The following is an 18,949-nucleotide window of genomic DNA, read 5'->3' on the forward strand; positions in this document are numbered from 1 at the left end:
TTCAATATGGGCTAATGATGCGCTTTTTATTCATAAAACTGCGTGGTGATTTCAAATTTGATCTAATGTAATTGTTGCTTACATAATTTATCAAATTACCCGTAATTTCTATGTTACAGTAAGTGAGGAGTCATTTGCTGGGCCACTGATTCGAAATTATGAAATTTCATTCGTATGTAGAAATGCTTTGTCCTTCAAAACAAATAAACAACAGAAAGTATTAAAATAGTTGCTAATTATTTTATTTCATTTAATACAACTTAAAGAACATTTTTTTCCCAAAATAGATAACATCAATCTCCCTCACAATACTGCTGTTTATAAGCATAAACAATGTTGTTATATTTAATGAATTGTTAAATAAAATAATTAATCGATTGCAAGTAATTTATAAGCTATATATTTTTTCATCGTTAGTGAGAAATCGGAATCTTAATATTAGCAGCAAAAAAAGTTATTCCTTGAAATAAAAAATATTTATTTACTTATAATTATTATTTTATTTATTTATTTATTGCAAACAATGCAAAACATTGATTGTACACTGCAAAACTTTAAGTCTTCAAAGGGTTAAATGATACACTGAAGCCATAATTATACTGAGTCAGGTAGCTCACTTTTTTTCGATTGTATGAATCATATTTATGTTATTTTGAAGTAATGTTGTTCAATACCTCTTACCAATGCTGTAGCTGGCTTAAAATATTTGGAACGGGAGGAGGGGGGGGGGGGGGTTGTACTCTTTAGGGGACATATTTCAAGATTGGTGATTTTTTGTCGAAACAAAAAAACTCTGTTTAGATTCCTTCAATACAATAAACTCAAATGCAGAGATTCATTTTTTTTTAAAAAGAGATCGCTGAAACCAAGTCTAATTTTTTTTGCAATAATAAATCAAATATTTCGGTGAATGGCGCACCCCTGCGTCCCTCCCATAACTGCAACATTGCCTTCAACGATTTTGTAACTCCTTCGTTGGTGCTAAAACGCTTTTCCTTTTGATTTGTCGTCATCCATTAAAATAATAAGAAGCCGCATTGAAAAAAAATTGACACATAAGGTGATGAGAAATTGTTGCTACTCAATATTTTTTGTCAAAAATTGGTTGTTCATCAGCATTGCGGGCAACTGCATAGTCCTATTGATGCAGCCAGTCATATTTTCATAAAGCACATTGTTTTCCTTAAACTGATGGACACAATCATCTCAGCATTTAAGGGTCAAATTACTCTCAATCATGATGACGCGCGCTTTCATAAAAAAGAGCGTTCTAAATACAAAATGAAAAAAAAAAAAAGGCAGAAATTATTATCAAAAAAAAAAAAAAAAACATAAAATGAAAGTAAGAGTTTTTAAGGGAAGAAATGGAATAATAAAACTCAAAACGTAAAATTAAGTAGTACATTTACTTGTAATCAATTTAACTTTGATAGTTTCATTGTCTGTCAGTTATTTTTCTTTTGAAATGCTAAATTTCTACTTTTACTACAAGTAATTTGAACTGAAATGGTTGATCTGACGCAAAATTTTGACTTTTGGATCAAAAAATTACTTTTCTCGCAAAAATATAGTAATACGATCTGGAAATGGATGAACTATTACCAATAAATTCAAAAAGAAAGAAACTTTACTTGATACATAATTCACACACTCGAAACAGAATTATTAAAAAAAGGGTATCTTAAATTACTTAGGCGTGCTATTTGGCTCAAATATAGTGTTAAATACTTATGTTAGAAAAGATTATTCCTATAATTTTATTTTTCCAAAATTTAGAAATTCAAATCATCTGAGTAGTATTTTACTGTAAAAGTATTTCACTGTGTGCCTTGAAAAATATCGATTTAGTTCTAAAACGAAAAAAAAAAAAAAACCGTTAAGATAGTTCTAGGTAATTCATTTTATAGCAAACACTTCGTTTGATTAAAAATGAGAGAGAAATATGAAAAATGGGTTCTATTTCAAAAGAAAATTTGGATTCTAGTAAATGCGGACAAAAGTGATTAAAAAAAGCTCCCAAGAAAAGAAATTCAAAAAAGAAAGTAAGATAAAGGTCGCCAAAACGATTTATTCAGAAGAACATAACATGAAATTCGTTTGTATCGCCATTTTCTTGATCAATCTGGGGAGGAAAAAAATATAAATTTGGTTTCCCAAAGCCATTTGTTCAACTTCCGAAATAAAAGAAGCTTAATGGTTAGGCCTAATGGTTAAGAAGTGAACAAGGAAAATTAGCTTTTCTAATTAATGTCGTCCAACTTGGTGAACTGAAGTGAAAGGAAGGCTTGAAATATAAAAAAAAGACGCAATTTTCGAAAGTAGTGTTTTTTTTTCTACGGCAATATTTTGAATAGAGGCTGCACATTATTCTAAATGAACATCTTGTGTCTTTTACAGCTGTTTCAGAAGACGAAATTTAAATTCAAAGGAAAAGAAAAACAATTTGGACGAGATAAGGGAGAATAAGACAGAACTTGAGAAAAGAGCAACTTCAAAACTAATGGGGATTCTTTCTATTATTTAACTTGGCAATAAATTACTGAACAATACTGTTCTTGAGTAACGACATTTTGACGTAAGTGGGACGCAGTAGTACTTATACGCAGTCCTATTTACTACTGCAACACTTAACATTTATTTATTATCATCTATTATTATGTGTTCATAATAGTTGCTACAAAAAACAATAATTTTCTTGGAAAAAATTCTTATCTTGTTGATCACGGCAGAACATGTAAGATTTTCAGAGGTTCTATGCATTTTGTAAATAGCATGAAATTACGGTTAAAATATTTGTCTAAATTAGGGATCCGTCGATTAATCGGAAGTACCGATTAATCGGCCATAATCGTATATGTGAAATAGCAGACCACAGTTTAAAAAAAAAAAAAAGAAAACCACTGAAACTTGTTACAAAACACAAAATTAAATAAATGATAAAAATTATTTAAGATGTTTTTTAGTTGAATGGAGAATTCTGACTTCTTTTCTCTTTTACTAATCTATCAACATTGACTGTGCGGATAATCTGAACCGCAGATAATCCGACCGCCGATAATTGGGAGTTTACTGTAGAAGTGGAGTAAAACAAAAATTAAATAAAATGAAAATCATACAAAGAAAAAAAAAACCAAGAAAGGGAATACAAAATATTATTTTTAGCACATAACTTTGCATAAGAACTATTAAACGTTTTCATGAGAACATTTCATTATTTGCACAAAATTTTGTAACAAGTTTAAAATATTCCTTTTCATGCATTTTCTTTTTCCTATCTTCAGAGCAGAAATTGAAGTGAACGGATCACGAAATTACAAAGCAGGCGAGATTAATGATGATGCATTATTCATGTACATAGTAAGCCCTACGAAAAGTTGCTCAAAAGTTTAGTTTTCAGAAAATTATTCTTAAAAGATAAATTCTGTTCCTACAAGACACACACGCACAACCTTTCTCTTACACGCTTTCAATTCGTTGTTTATCCGCAGTAGCCTGGAATATGTCTAAGTATTGCGAATGAATAAAGAAAATAGCAAAAGATATTTATACGATTGAAGGATATTTTAAAAAAAATATTTTCATTAATAATTTAAATGAATGGTAAAAATATTAGCCATTTTGTCCCGAACGAGACGATTCACATCTTTTCTTAAAAAGTAATAATGGGGTCCTTTCCGAAAATTTAAAAGTATTTTTTCTGAAAGAGCAAGCTTAAAAACATAGGATTTGACTATTTTTAAAATAATTTGACAAAGTTTAATATATTTTTGAACTATTATTTTCGTCAGTGCGCAGATTTAATTCATTTTTTACGCTTCTGCACATGGCATCACAAGTGATGAAATGCCATTTACTAATGCCATTAACGCAGAGCGCAATATTTCAGTCGCTTCTTTACTCACATGAACTGGCAACGATATGGTTCATAACGAGTGCAGAGCGAAATATTAAATTTGCTTCTGAATTATCATAACCTGGAAACGTGGTAGGCAGCAACGTAAATATTCAGCACACCAGTGGAGTGCGCGTCAACGTTCATCACTTGTGACGTCATAAAGATCATGCATTGTTTGAAAAATTGGACATTAAAAAAAACAATTGAAAATCAAGCGTTTTGAAAATAAAAGTTATTCCTCGCTCCAGGCTTTTTTTTTTTGCTCATTCTCTCAACTTCAGTGATTAAAAGTAGTACTCTTGACTGATGGAAACAACCTTATTGCAAAAGGTAATGACAAAATTGAAATTCCTTAAACTTTTCCAATTTGACAAAATTTTGTTCATTACCCTTTTAAAGAGTATTAATTTTAATGAAATATATGAGATGTCACGTGCAGGACAAAATGACCGTTTTCCGTGGAATGGCCCACTTTGGTTTTGAATGTCTTGAACATTTAAAGGAAAAAAAAATATGCATCGTAAATCTTCACTTCATGAACATAAAACATTTTATCCGGAATTCCATTGTAACGCTCCATATTTTAAAAATAATAGCAAATAAAAAGAGGAAAAGTTTATCTCCTTGAAACAATTTAAAAGAAAATGTGCCTATTGTGAAATTGTTCCACGTGTAAGAGATCTCATTGCACCTACAGCCTGGAAACTTGGTACAAAATTACTTCGGACCACGGAGGTTTGCTCATTGGAACGTGGTTTTCTTCTTTTTTGAATTTCGAAGTAGCTTTTTTTTTTTTTTTTAAATATATTTTAAGCTAAAGTTTCAAACTAATTGCCTATTATGGGGATGATAGATTCCTTTTAATTATTAACATTCTAGTTCTTTTTGCTTCTGCACGAGATGAATTCTCTCAGCTAGTTAAAACCGGAGCTATAAGGGTTTCTAACTTAGCCAAAGTTCTAAGGTAAACTCGATTCAAGCCCTGAGCTAAAGAACAAAATGTTACTGGAGATTATGAATGGGGACGTTTCCAAAATTTTAAAAGTATTTTTTTCTGAAAGAGCATGCCTAAAAACATAGAATCTGACCATTCTTTAAATAATTTCCTCAAGTTTAATATTTTTAAAAACATTACTTAAATCGGTGCTCTTTCATCGTTTAACGCTTCTGTCGATGACATCACAAATGATGAAACGCCATTCAGTGTTGCCATTCATGGTCCAAAATATTTAATTCGCATCTTTACTCACGTGTATTGGCAACGATATGGTTGGTAGCAAGCGTAGAGCGCAATTGTAATTCGCTTCTTGATTATCCTAACGTGGAAATGCGGTAGAAAGATGCGCCATAATACATCATTTGTGACATAAAGAACACGCCTTGTTTGAAGAATCGGACATTTAAAAAAAATAATTAAAAAATAACTGTTAGGAAAATAAAAGTATTTTCTGAGTCCATGTTATTTTTTATTTTTTTGCTTATTCTGTCAATTTCAGTGACAAAAAGTACTACTTTTGACTGAAGGAAACAACCCCATTTTAAACGTTCTTTCAAACCAATAAAACGCTTATTGTTGCACTTACACTGTTTTGGTTCTATATATTTAATCTAACAATGAGTTGCTATCTGAATTGGCTTAATAGTTTGCAGCATTTAAAATAAGAAATAAGAAAATCCTAATTAGTGCTTCCATAAGCAAAAAATATAATATATTTTAGAAACATTGACATGAAGAAATCGTTTTTTAACGAAAAACTAGCTTATATGCGAAGAAAAAGCCAACGTTATGTAAACTAGACGAAGTTTAATAAATTTCAAGAAATTTTTTTCCCAGAGTATAAAATTATGCAAAATCTTTCCAAAATATACAACAGCGTCTTTTAAAAATAAAAGCCAAATTTCTAGCCAAAGCTTTCAATGTATTTTAAAACTTCAATAGCAATAAGAACATAGGATCGTCTTTCCGTGAAAATAAATTTCTTTTATATTTCCAAAAGTCGCTCCTGTAAAAGGACTCTAACTTAAATTCTAAGAAAAGCGGAACACTGATCTCATCTTTTGAAATCGAAACCATGCTTGCAATTTTTTCAAGAGACAATGTTTTAAAAAAATCTTTCAGAAAAGTTCGAAAATTGTGAAACAGTTTAGAGAAAAGAGATAAATAGAATCGGAAATGTATAGACAAATAATACCGTAGCTACCCGTGTTTGCTTAGATACAAAATAAAGTTAAAGCAAACATTTTACCAAGGTTACTGGGCGAAAAATTGCACATTTTGAAGTGCTTTGGTGGTGTTGCTCAGAGAATGTCGAAAAGATAAGAAAATGGTGAACTTATAAAATCACACTATGCAGTGATGCATCCAGGGAAAAATATCAGAATTATACGTAATCTTCCTTCCATTTGAAATTAGTCACTATGTTACCGTTAAAGTATGAAATCCGTTATTTCATAGAACACCCAGTTATTTCATGGAATAACTGATCGTGTCCGTTAAAGTGTAAAACTCTCTTGTATTTCATGGTTTAACTAGTTATTTCATAGAATAACGATCACCAGCCCGTTAAAGTGTAAAACAATCTATATCATATATCTTGCATGACAAATACATTTACCTTCCACCCCTACTGCATTTATGAACTATTCCAGGCCATAGGGAGAGAACTTGTTTAGCGTGTTGGCGCCAGTTCGGTTACTACAGCTCAAAGTTTAGGTACTGGTAAGGGATTTAAATAATGTTCGTGTAAAACCCAGTGTACTTTTTCATAAATACCATTTATAAGCTGCATAAATTAGATAAATTGCTTCTTTTTCATTTTAATTGCCTGTCATTAGTTTATTTATAGAATAACTAGTCATTTCATTTTAGATAAATTGTTTATTTTACACTTTAACTGTCTCTCATTAGTTAATTTATAGAATACCTAGTTATTTCATAGAGTAACTATTTAAAGTGTCAAACTAATAACATATTACACACTTTAACGGACACGATTAGTTATTTCATGGAATAACTAGGTATTCTATAAAATAACCGCATTATATACTTTAACGGTAACAACTACACTGAAACTGAAAAGATTTCAAGGCGCTATATTCCCAATCAACAGCCAAAAATTCCATCTTTTCCTCTCTAAATCAGTAACAAATTATATTCAAAGATTCAAGGTTCGCACACTTTTAAAGTGGTCAGAAACACAAAAAATAGTCAAATTTTGCAATTTTTTTTAAAAATCAATTAAAAAACTTTTCCGTTTTTTCTGCTTAAAAAGACGTTTAAATCTTGTTTCTATCTTAACTAGAACGAAAGATATAATTTTTTTTGTTGTATGCATTTAACTATAATTATACTGAACTTTAAAACTTCAAACGCGTTTTTCTCCATGATGGAATTTTTTCCCGGATTTTCGCATTCAAACTCTTATAAATCAAGAACTGATAAAGATAAAGTAATGAAATTTGGAGCATATCTTTTTAAACAGTTTTCTTTGACTTTTAATCGGCAAATTTGAAAAAAAAAAAAAAAAAACATTACTTCAAAAATGTGATTTAAAAAAATGTATATTCGAATTTTTAAAAATTTTTCTTCAAATATTTTCTATTTTTTCTGAATTAATATTTTTTAAGTAGCCGAAGAGTTTAAGCGATTTTAAGCAACCTCATTAGTTTAGAAAAAAATAATTAAATTTAAATACATTTTTTTAAATATTTAAGTCATGATTTTGCTTTTTAAACTGATGGTGAATCAGCGCAAAAAATTTCAAAACTCTAAATTGTTTAATATTTTTTTTCAAATTGTCTCCCGGGCCCCCTTAAGTTACGCCCAATTTTGTACGGACTGTTCCTCTAGTAATAACATTAAGCTTTCTTCGAGCAAACGAAGTAAGGAGTCGTGACGTACACAGGCTACACAACAGTAAGGAGTCGTGACGTACAGAGGCTACACAACAGTAAGGAGTCATGACGTACACAGGCTACACAACAGTCGCATCAATGACCTTCAGTAAAGAAACTTCCCGTGGTATTTATGTTCATTCAAGTTACTTTCTCGGTTATGATCTATGTAATTAAAACCTCAGCGTGTCTGTCTGTGGGTCTGTCTGTGTGTCTCTAACCCCATCTCCTACGGACTGGCTATGTCTAGCTGGTCAATACCAGTACCGTTAGATACAAGACATCCAAGGAAAGCCATTTCGTCCTGTTTCACCGATTTAAACCTTAAGGAATCGGAGATAAGGAACCAGGCACGCAGTTCTGAGCCAATCCTGAGAAGATCCACGGATGTCCTGAAACCCCTGGATGTTCTCGGGATATCCAAGGATAAAAACATTAGCACCCATATGGACAAGTTTGTGGACCCCACCACCATAGACAACTTTGAAAGCAAAAATAAAAGTATTAGCACCCATAAAAACGGAGAACCTAAGCAAGGTTAAAAATGAAATTAAGCATACTTGTAACATAGTATACATAACCATTTATATTTCTAGGAAGGCACCGCCCCATCGTTTATCACTTCTTGATTTAGCGACAACAGATAACCGCTATGGCCATTAAATAAAAAGCGAAGAATTACTTGTTCCGTACTGCATCTTAGCTTAACCAACCAATCTGGACACACCGAGTATTTTTAATTATGGAATAAAACTACCAATGAAGAAGACATTCAAAATACGAAGACGTATTCATCAAATCAAGCAGAACCAATGACCTGCGCAATGTCTAGGACTAAAATTTTGTTCTTGTGTCTTTAAATTTGAAATACAGTACCATCTCGTTTGTTGCTGTTGTTGTCGTATGCCAGCTAGGCTGGCAATTAGGGGTTGCTGCTTCACTTTTACAACTGTACCGTAATTTGGTGTGAAGTCAGACTTCTACAGTACAGAAATGCCATAAGGACCCGTTTATAGGATAGGCAACCATTCACAGAACAACAACACATCCACACAAAGAAAAGACAAGGACAGGAGAGCAGAGAGAAATTACGTCCATGCTCGAGCCAGGGTTCGAACCAGGACCTTCCTGTCGCAGTCAGACTTCTCTGACCATTAGACAAGACAGGCAGCACTACGTCGTTTGTTAGGACTAAATGGGGCCAATGGCAATCCTATGATCAAAAATCCAGATAATCCAGACTGAAGATTCATTATGACAAAAATAATGTTTTTGAAAAAAAAAAAAAAACATTAACTTGTTAATAAAACATTAGAAAATACAAAATCAATTTTTCATCCCATTTCTTAACAAAGAATTAGTACACTGCTTTCAGTTTCAAACATGTCACTCATGCATTTTTTCAATGAAGCAAGGTCAAAATGGTTTTCATTAAAAGTTTTTAACAAACGAAACTTTAGTGTGCTTCATGCTATCATAATTCAAAATTACGTATAAGAACGTACATTTTTTTTTCAAGGCGGAAAATTTTATCCGGATAAATGAATAACAAGTAAACTAGGTTCTGCTCTATTGAGAAAAAAAAATGTCTACCATTAGTAGTTAGGTGATTTAACAAAAGGGATTTAAACAAAATTATCAAATAAAAAAAATGTTATTTCCGCAAATGAAAAAGATTTTCTAATGCTGAATATTATTATATTGCTCAAAACAAGCAATTTAAATTCTTGCAGAACTGAAATCAACTTACTTGATGAAGTATGTTTTCCCGTCTCGGTCAAAGGCCGCTTCCCATCCATAAGGCAGGCCCAATCCTCCAGAATCCCAGGATTCCACAGGGGGCAACCAGGACGACGTTTTTGTCTCATGGCTAGAAAAGGAAAAAATTAATGAGTAAGTGAGTGCTTATTTGATTAAGAAAAAAAGAAGAACAAAACAGGGAGTTCACAAAAATACATTGAGAGCACCAAAATTAAATCTAAAGCTCAGAGATTGCAAAAAAAGAAAAAAAAAAGGAAAGAAAGAAAGAAAAAAAAAGAAAAGGATTTCCAAACCACATTAAAAAGAAAATTTTAAAGATCAAGAGCTTAAAAAATAGTCATTTTGTTTAATTTTTTTTAAAAAGATTGACGGTCATTTACAAAAACGCCCTGAAAAAAAATATATAGATAATTATGTAAGTTAAATATAAAGAATTCTTTAACGAACAACACAAAAATTCAGTGCTAAATTAAAATGACAATATTGAAAGAAAAAAATATTATAGCATTCACTTGTACGTTTCGCATATTGTTTCTCGACTTTAAAAAAAAAAATGCATGTTTTGCCATTTTCAAATAAATAAGAATATTTTTCTTTGATCCTACACCGTCACTTAAAAATCAAAAACTTAGCGAAGTTCTCGTTCTAGCGCGATTTTTTTTTTTTTTTTGTCTTCATATTTGACTCTCGGTCTAAATCTAAATTAGTTATTTTGTGAGTTTTATAATCCCTCTAAACGCTTATTTTGTGAGTTTTAAAATTATCGGTCATTTTGGCTGTTTGCATCCACCATCTTCACGTTAGTTGAAATTACTCCTTACTTAAATTTGTTTTGTGTACATAGGAAGGTTAATATTTTTACAATTTTTAATGGGTGTATAGAGAAGAAAATTTTACACGTTTCTCGTGTTCTCCCCATTTTTTGGTTATATGTCGATAGTTGTAGGAGAGTTTGAAAATTTAGTGTGAAGAAGACGACATTATACTTAAAAGAAAATATAGCAACGCTAAATCGCACCAATTGACAAATTTGTGCGCTTTTTAAGTTGTCAAATTTTATTTTATTTTCTACACAAAGTTATTTTTATTCTAAAGGTAGGTTTTATTTCTGACATTGTACTTGTTTGTTTTATCTGTATATGTGATAATATTTTAGCAAGTCTTTTGTTGTTGCAATCTTTTTGTTAAAATAAAATGTAACTACAAAAACTTAAACGTTTATTGTTGCACTTTAATTTTAAAGCTGTCTGATTAATTTTACCCAAAATAATGTTTTATTATGCTCTTTCGAATTTTTTCATTGCTACAATATCGTATAATTTCCTCGTAAGAAAATCTCATGACTGCGTTTCGTTGCAGCTTTAAATTTGGTGAATTCATTTGGTTACATTGTCTTTCTTAACCAACGTTCGCTACTGAAACAAATGGCTATGATTTTTTCTGTAAATTTTGAGCATTTTGAGCCATGATGTATAATTACACATTTAAAATGAAAATTAATCATCAAAATATTCCTTTATTTTGACATTATTATCAATACATTAAGTTATGAAATGCATATTTCAAATTCTATCTTCGTCTGCAACCAATAAAACAGCTTTTTTATTATTTTAACATAGAACTGAGGGTATATGTATAACGAAAATCACCGAAATATTAAGCCTGGATATAGTTTTCTTCTGCCAAACGTATCCAAATTTATATAACAGTTTATTTAAAAATTTAGGGATCGGTTTATTTCCTATAAAATCAATGTTACTTGGTCGACTTTCCATTTCTGTTTATTTTTATACTTTAAAGATTTGGTCAAAAAGGAAAACCTTTTCGTAAAGTAAACATAACATAGAAGCATTGATTCTTTCAAAGGCAAATAAACGATATATTTTCTACAAAACTCAATTTTATAATGGAAACAAAACAATTTCAATGTTATAGGTAGCATCGAAAAAACTTTTTTCTTGTGGTTATATATATATATATATATATATATATATATATATATATATATATATATATATATATATATATATTGTATGTATGTATGTATACATTATACATGCACCAGTGATTCACCGAAAATATTTGCTGATGCCTTTGCTATACGAGTGTTTGCGATATACACCCAGAAAAACGCATACAATGACACACATGCACACAATGTGTCCCCGAGTGCCGTGTACAAAGTTGTACACCGCATTTACGTACAATGTTGTACACAGTAAGAATTAAATTTTAGCGTAATGCCGCAAACGCAATGATGACACGCTACGTGTACACAAACCAAAAACTGATGGAGTTGAAAGAGGTTACAAATTTATTTCACTGAGGCGATTTCACACAGCATTTCAATTTAAAGAAAGATTTAAAGCCGTTGTAAAAATTTGCGGTCTGTGGTTATAATGCACGCGTCACAATAACAACGCTGCATTCGATACAAGCTCGTCATTGCGATTACTCGTATGTTTTCATTGCGACACACGTAATATGGTTGCAGGCCTTAAATTTTAGTTGCCTTGCGTTTGCGGCCATATTCTTGCTTGTCATCGTGTACTCTACTTCCCCTCCAAGTTCGTACATGGCATTCGGGGACACCCTATAAAACTATACAGAGTGTCCAAATCAAATGTACCGAATTTAGAGAGGTCCTAGAAAATTATAAGAAAACTGAAATTAGGTACATATACTCATAAAAGTTGTATTTAAAAAATCAACACTTCCACGTGTACTTTCACAGTGGCACTGAGCTTCCTTAGTAGCTTAGTAAGTTTAAATTCGGTATGTTTGATTCGGACAGCCTGTATTTCATACAGAGTGAAATCCCGTTACAACGAAGACTAATACAGCGAAATTTTTGCTTCAACGTATTGATTTTTAATGCCAATGAAATTTCTGTTACATTGCTTAAATTCCATTACAACAAAATTCCCGAAACAGCGAATAAAATTTATGGTCCCTTGAATATCGTTGTAACCGAGTTTTGCTCTCTCTCTCTCATAATCCAATTGTACCAATTTTTGAATAACTGTTTGATGAAAACGAGGACACATGCAATGTACGTTAACTTCCCTCTATCTATCATTAAGCTTCTATTCATTTTGCTGAGCAACAAAAATAAGCTACTTTATATGAAGGTGATAGGAAATTTAATGGCAAATGCATTAGTTTGTGATAGTGTTTTCCCCACTGCTAGTCAGGTGTAATCAGCAGTTAAATGAGGCGTAAAATTACTGGTAAGGGGCAGCCTGTTTTATCACGATTCTTGCTGCTGGTCATTTTTGGGAACTAAAAGCATCAGAAGTATCGTTCCATGTATCTTTTTTGGATATGGGAGAATCCAATTTTATCAAAAATAAAACAAAATGCTTAATAGTATTACAAAGAATGTGTTTAAATAACTTATTTGAATTGCAGGTTGAGTATCGTTTTTTAATATTAGTGCAAATCAGTACTCAAAATTGTTCATAACTTATTTGAATTGCAGGCTGCTTATCGTTTTCTAATATTAGTGCAAATCAGTATTCAAAATTTTTCATAACTTATTTGAATTGCAGGCTGCGTATTGTTTTCTAATGTTAGTGAAAATCAGTACTCAAAATTGTTTATAACTTATTTGAATTGCAGGCTGCATATTGTTTTCTAATGTTAGTGCAAATCAGTACTCAAAATTGTTTATAACGTATTTGAATTGCAGGCTGCGTATCGTTTTCTAATGTTAGTGCAAAGCAGTACTCAAAATTGTTCATAACGTATCTGAATTGCAGGCTGCGTATCGTTTTCTAATGTTAGTGCAAATCAGTGCTCAAAATTGTTTATAAAAAAATCTAATCGCATTTTTTCCTACTTTATAAGCGTTCCTTTTTACTACACGTGCATATTTCACACCAAGTCATACGTTTGTAATATGGGGATTCAAAGCATCAGATTAATCGATGTAAAAAGTTTTTATCAATTAAGAAACAAGCATCATTTAACGCATACTAAGCACCCGCATGTATTAATTTCAAAAAATATTACCTTCCATTTATGTCTGTTAGTGGTAAATTAATACATAAAATCTTGACACCAATATCGAAGATACATTAGCAACATTAGATACATTGAAAACTTTCAACAAGCGATACTGATCAAAACTGACGTCATGATTTTGCATTGAGAGCAATAAAAATTTGTCCGAATGTTGACAAGTGACGTCAAAGACGATAGGAACGTTCATTAATAACTTTTTGAAAAAGCTAGAATGAAGATCTATTCAGCCGCGGCAGGTAAACAGCAGTAACTACAGTTTTTTCATTTTTATGCATTTTTGTCATCGATTGTACGTCAGCTTTATTGTACAAGTTTGCTCATTTGGTTTCTGTTGAAAAAAAAAAAGAAAAAAGCAACTAATTCCTACATTTCCATATTGTAAGCATTGCATCTAAAAAGCTTTTCTTCAAATATCTTTAGATCAATAACAGGGTTGTTTCACGGCCAAATCTAACCAGTTAAACCACAAATAGGCGTACGGGTGACTCTGGAGTGTGATGTGACGTGATGTCACATTTCACGTCGTTCTTCGCGAGCATATTGTTATTAAAAATGTGTGATGTCACAGTTATTGTTCCTCCTTCTCCCAGTCACAAACTGTCGCAATCCCCCCCCCCTCCTCTCAAAGGCTGATGTCATTTATGGAAGACCCCATACGAATAAAGAAAAACAATTCGTTCGAATCCTCCGGATCGTTTTGGGTTATAGACTGAAAGTAAAGGTATTTTGAAAATACAACAGATTGTCTATATAAAAATCTTCTATTCCTTGTTTAGATGCCACATTTTTTTTTATTCTAAACATATGCATTCGAAATTCGACGCTCAAAAGAAAGAACCCGAAACAAAGGAAAAAAAAAACTTTTATTTTACGTGTCAAAAGAAAGACTGAGTCTTTTTAACATATCTCTAGAACTTAGCTTAAAGCTGGAAACTAACAAAACAACAGAAAGATATTCCTTTATGCTACAAGCAGAAACTAATTTTAGTAAGTAAGATCCTTTTTCCAATATTTAGAGCATTTTCGATTAAGCAAAAATGATGATCTCATGTTTTATTCATAAGTTTACGTACATAAATAAAAATTTAAATCCATGCTCTAACGAAGCATTTTAGTAAGAAGCCAAACTTCATCTCGCAGAGAAACAAACATCAAACAGAAAGGAATGAAAAAGCAATCGCCGTAGAGGGACAAAAAGAACTTCCAACAGCTTCAATCAATTCTACGAGTTCGATGCTTTTGTAGGGAAAATAATGTATGCTTTTTTGCAGGATATCAAAAGCGCAGGCATACATTTGCTGGATTCTGGGAAGGGATTTCGGGACACTTTTCGATTGCATTGTTTCGATTTATGCAGGAGCTTGATTTGAATTTCTGTCTTGGATCTGAATTAGATGTTGAATATTTTAGGTAGAACTTGCGAATCTACCCATGTTTATTAAATTAAAAGTATAAGAATTTATTTTTACTGGTGCAACTTATTGAGAAGGAATAAAAGATGGAGAGAGTAAAGTTTTCAAGTGTTGATACAAGGATCTCAAGTCACGTGATATATTTTAAAGTAAAGTATTTGAGGAAATTAAATTTCTTTCACTCGTTTCACGGGAAGCGTGTCTCCCATTCGTCGTATTTGAAACACGTGACCTCGGATCTTTGCTTCAACGTTTCCTAAGCCAATGATTGGACTTGCTCCCTCCAGATACTAATTCCTGCTCTAAGGTGCAACTTCAGTTTCAGAAAAGTTTTAGCTTCTTAGCGTGAAAGTTCTTCTTAATTAACTGTTTATTGACGAAGATGTAATATGCCTCCTTTTCTTCAAGCATTATTTTACTTATCGAGGAAGAATAAACGACAGGCTATTCCACAAAAGAGCCGACATTTTGCCAGTTTAGATATGAGGCAGTGAGAAGCAAAGGGATGCAAGTGGCAAAATTAAAAATTTTGAGATAACTAGTAAGAATGGTAGGTGAACCTCTCCTTTGTCTTGGGGCAAGAGATAGTACTAGCAACCTTGGTAAGTGCTGCTGTACAGCATGATTTAGAAAAAAAAATCAACGAAAACTTACCTAGGACGTTATCTTTAAACGCGTAAAATAGTCCACTTGCATCCCTTTGCTTCTCACTGCCTCATATGTCATTTAAAAATAATTATTTTAAAAGGTAATGAACAAAATGTTTTGCTTAAGAAATCACACACAGGGGGGACGAGAAGCCATGTCAGCCTAGTTGGCAATTATAAATAACTAATATTTATAGTATAAACTAGAGGACCCGACAGACGTTGTTCTGTTCAGACTTCGCAAATTGAAAAGTTAAAAAAATTCAATAAACTATCAAGTGTTTGAACCTTTTTGTTGAAAAAAATAAATAAAACGAATAAAACGAAAATGTTTTAAGCTGCTTGGTGTCAGAATGCGTATATTTATTACAACTTGATTTATCTAATGCCCACTGAGCAGTTGTTTTATTATCTATTTTTTCTCCAGTACTTGATGGTTTGTTCCTTCAGCCATACTCAAACGATAAAAAGCGTCCTCTGATATTAAGTGTAAAAAACTAACTACCCATTTAGAACAAACGGGAAATCCCGTTGCAACATCCCCCATATGAAAAATAATAAAACAATAAAAAGGATATCGTATAAAAAATGATAAAGGCAAAAATAGTTCTCTGAATAAGCGGAAATCACTCCTCCTCCTCCTCCCCCTCCCCCTCTCCCGATGTAAAATAAACACATTCCTCTTTTCCTAAACACATTTTTTAATTCAGTAAAATAAACACTAAAATGACTATGATCTTGATCTAATGATCTTTAAAAACGGAAAGCAATTCTTTGCAATTTGAAATATTTCGCAAAAAAAAAGAAAAAACTACAATAAATTACATTAACAGTAGCTTTAAAATGTAAACAAATGATCACGCAACTCTATTGTTTATAACCAAAGTTGCCAAACCACGACGTTACTGTAATCCAGTCGATCAGTGAGCGAAGCTAACTCCGACCGAGTAGCAGTCCGGTCTTTTAAACGAAAACTTATAAAACTTCATACATTGCCTATTTTTTTTCTTTCCACTAAATATGAAAATCTTCCACTGCACTGATCTTTTGTGCACAGAACTACCCTGTTGTAATTTATATGGACGAAAAAAAAATGTGTTTCGTCTTTAAATTTCATCATCTTTTCCTTTAATAATGTGCTGATTAGTTTGATAATCCTTAAAGTATTCTTGGCATTGGTGCCAAAACTCAGATGGATTTGAGTCGAGAAACAAATGTTGCTAGGTACGGTACTTTCTGATCATTTGACGAAAACCTAAAGCACCGATCATGTCATATGGATCAACTACGACGACTGGACACACATTTTGCGTGAACCTTCCAGTACTTTACTTTAAAATATATCACGGGACCTTAAATCGTTGCTTTCAAGAAATGTGTGTATGTGTGTGTGAATGCTTCATCCTCTCTGGGCATGTTCTTTGCGACTGACATAACCAGTCGCAAAGACAATAAAATCTTTATGACGTAAGACGAATTAAGTTTGACTTTCCTGAAGTGAGATGAATAAGCAATCTTCTAAATTGCTCAATAACATCAACACTAAATTATTTTTCGTTATTCACGCGAAAGTAACGCCAAAAATCTAGTTTTTTAGTTAGCCAAATATTTACCAATGTCGACAATTTCAATCTTTGCAGGTTTTCCTAAAATACTGCCAAAGAACTCACCCACTCTTGTTCCCTATCAATCAAGCCCTACATTACTTAAGACCGAAGCTCCAGAACACAGACCTGAAAGGTATAATAAAAATCTTTACGACGTTTGAAGAATTAATGTTAGGCTTTCTTGAAGTGATATCAATAAGTAGTGGTGTATCTAGCATAAGTGACATATGAGGCGATAATTTGTGGCGTCACCCCTCCCCCCCCACACAAACTCCAAAAAAAAAAAAAAGTTTTAATGTTCTATGTAAGCATGAAATTCAAACAATTTGCAGTCAAAGTACTTACAATATGAACCTAATCCTGAGTGTAGTATTCACTCCATGACGTAGAGTGGAAGAGAGGGAGTTCCAGAGGTTTAAAATTTTCAAATTTGTAGTCTTAAAAATACATTTTGACTTCATATTTTTCAGAAACTTGCAATTCCACTTTGGGTGTACTCCCCCAAACGGGTGACACCTGGGGCGGACCGCCCCCCCTGCCCCCGTAGCGCCACTGCAATAAGCAATTTTCTAGATTGCTCAATAAAATTAACAATATTTGTTACTATATATTATTTTTTCATATTCACGCTATAGTAACGACAAAAATCACGTTTTGAAGTTATTCAAACGTTTACCAAAGCCAACAATGTCAATATCATACCAGTATTTTCCTAAACTAGGTACTCCCTAAGAATTTATCCACTCTTGTCCCCTCTTAATCGAGCCCCACATTACTGAAGATCAAAGCTCCAGGGCGCAGACCTGAAAGGTACACAATAAAAATCTTTACGACGCCGACGCTTGAAGAATTAACGTTTTACTTATCCGGAGTGAGATCAATAAGCAATCTTATAGATTGCGCAATAAATTCAAAATTATTTGTTACTATATATAATTTTTCCATGTTAACGCGGTAGTTACAACAGAAAACACGTTTTGAAGTTTACCAAAGTCGACAATTTCAATTTCCTAAAATACTGCCAAAGAATTTACTCATCTTGTCCTCTCTTAATCCAGCCCCTTATTTCTGCAGATCGAAGCTCTAGAACAGAGACCTGAAAGGTACTTACGCGTAATAAGACGGCAGCACCATAGATGAATGGGTCTTTCCGAAGGGAAGGCCTGCCGCTGTCCTTCCACGCGCAAAGGATTGAAGAAATATCGTCTGCAGATGAAGATGAGGAGGAAGAGGAGGTGGGTTGGGGGAGGATACTTCCACGTGACAGATGCGTGACATCTGGAACCTAAGTCGTCTTCCGTTATTCGAGCGGGACAGGGAAAGGATTTCCTCCCCCTTTATGTTCCAGAAAGCGGCCGCTCCATCAAAAGTTTGGAACTAAATTGGGATTTGGGGAAGGAATATTTAATGAAACTTTTTAACGAGGTCGATGAAAATTTTAAGCATATAGTGGGATATATGGGAAAGCTGCAATGTCAAACACTAAAATTTAGTATAACCAGTGCTGTAGGCGGAAGGACGCTTGCCCACGAAATGTTTGGTTATTAATAGTAAAAATAATCCACCCAAACCCCAAGACAAGTTCGCTCAAACTTTTTTTTTAAACAATAGCACTAATTAAAACAATGGTAAAATATGAATAAAAATATATCGCATGTAGAAATCAAGGCTAAATCTGTCTTACCATTAGCGCAAGAATTTACCCTT

The 18,949-nt window shown here is 32.5% G+C and overlaps 1 protein-coding gene across 1 annotated transcript in view; it reads right to left on the reverse strand.

Annotated features, from left to right (window-relative positions):
* The window catches only part of LOC129224544 (uncharacterized), a 380,265-nt gene that overhangs the window by 99,278 nt on the left and 262,038 nt on the right, over positions 1-18,949 (reverse strand). Inside the window, exon 2 of the mRNA XM_054859020.1 lies at positions 9,540-9,659. Coding sequence (XP_054714995.1) covers positions 9,540-9,659 — 120 coding nt within the window. The remainder of the gene's footprint in view (positions 1-9,539; positions 9,660-18,949) is intronic.

The sequence above is a fragment of the Uloborus diversus genome, chromosome 6, assembly GCF_026930045.1.
Source record: "Uloborus diversus isolate 005 chromosome 6, Udiv.v.3.1, whole genome shotgun sequence".
NCBI lineage: Eukaryota > Metazoa > Arthropoda > Arachnida > Araneae > Uloboridae > Uloborus > Uloborus diversus.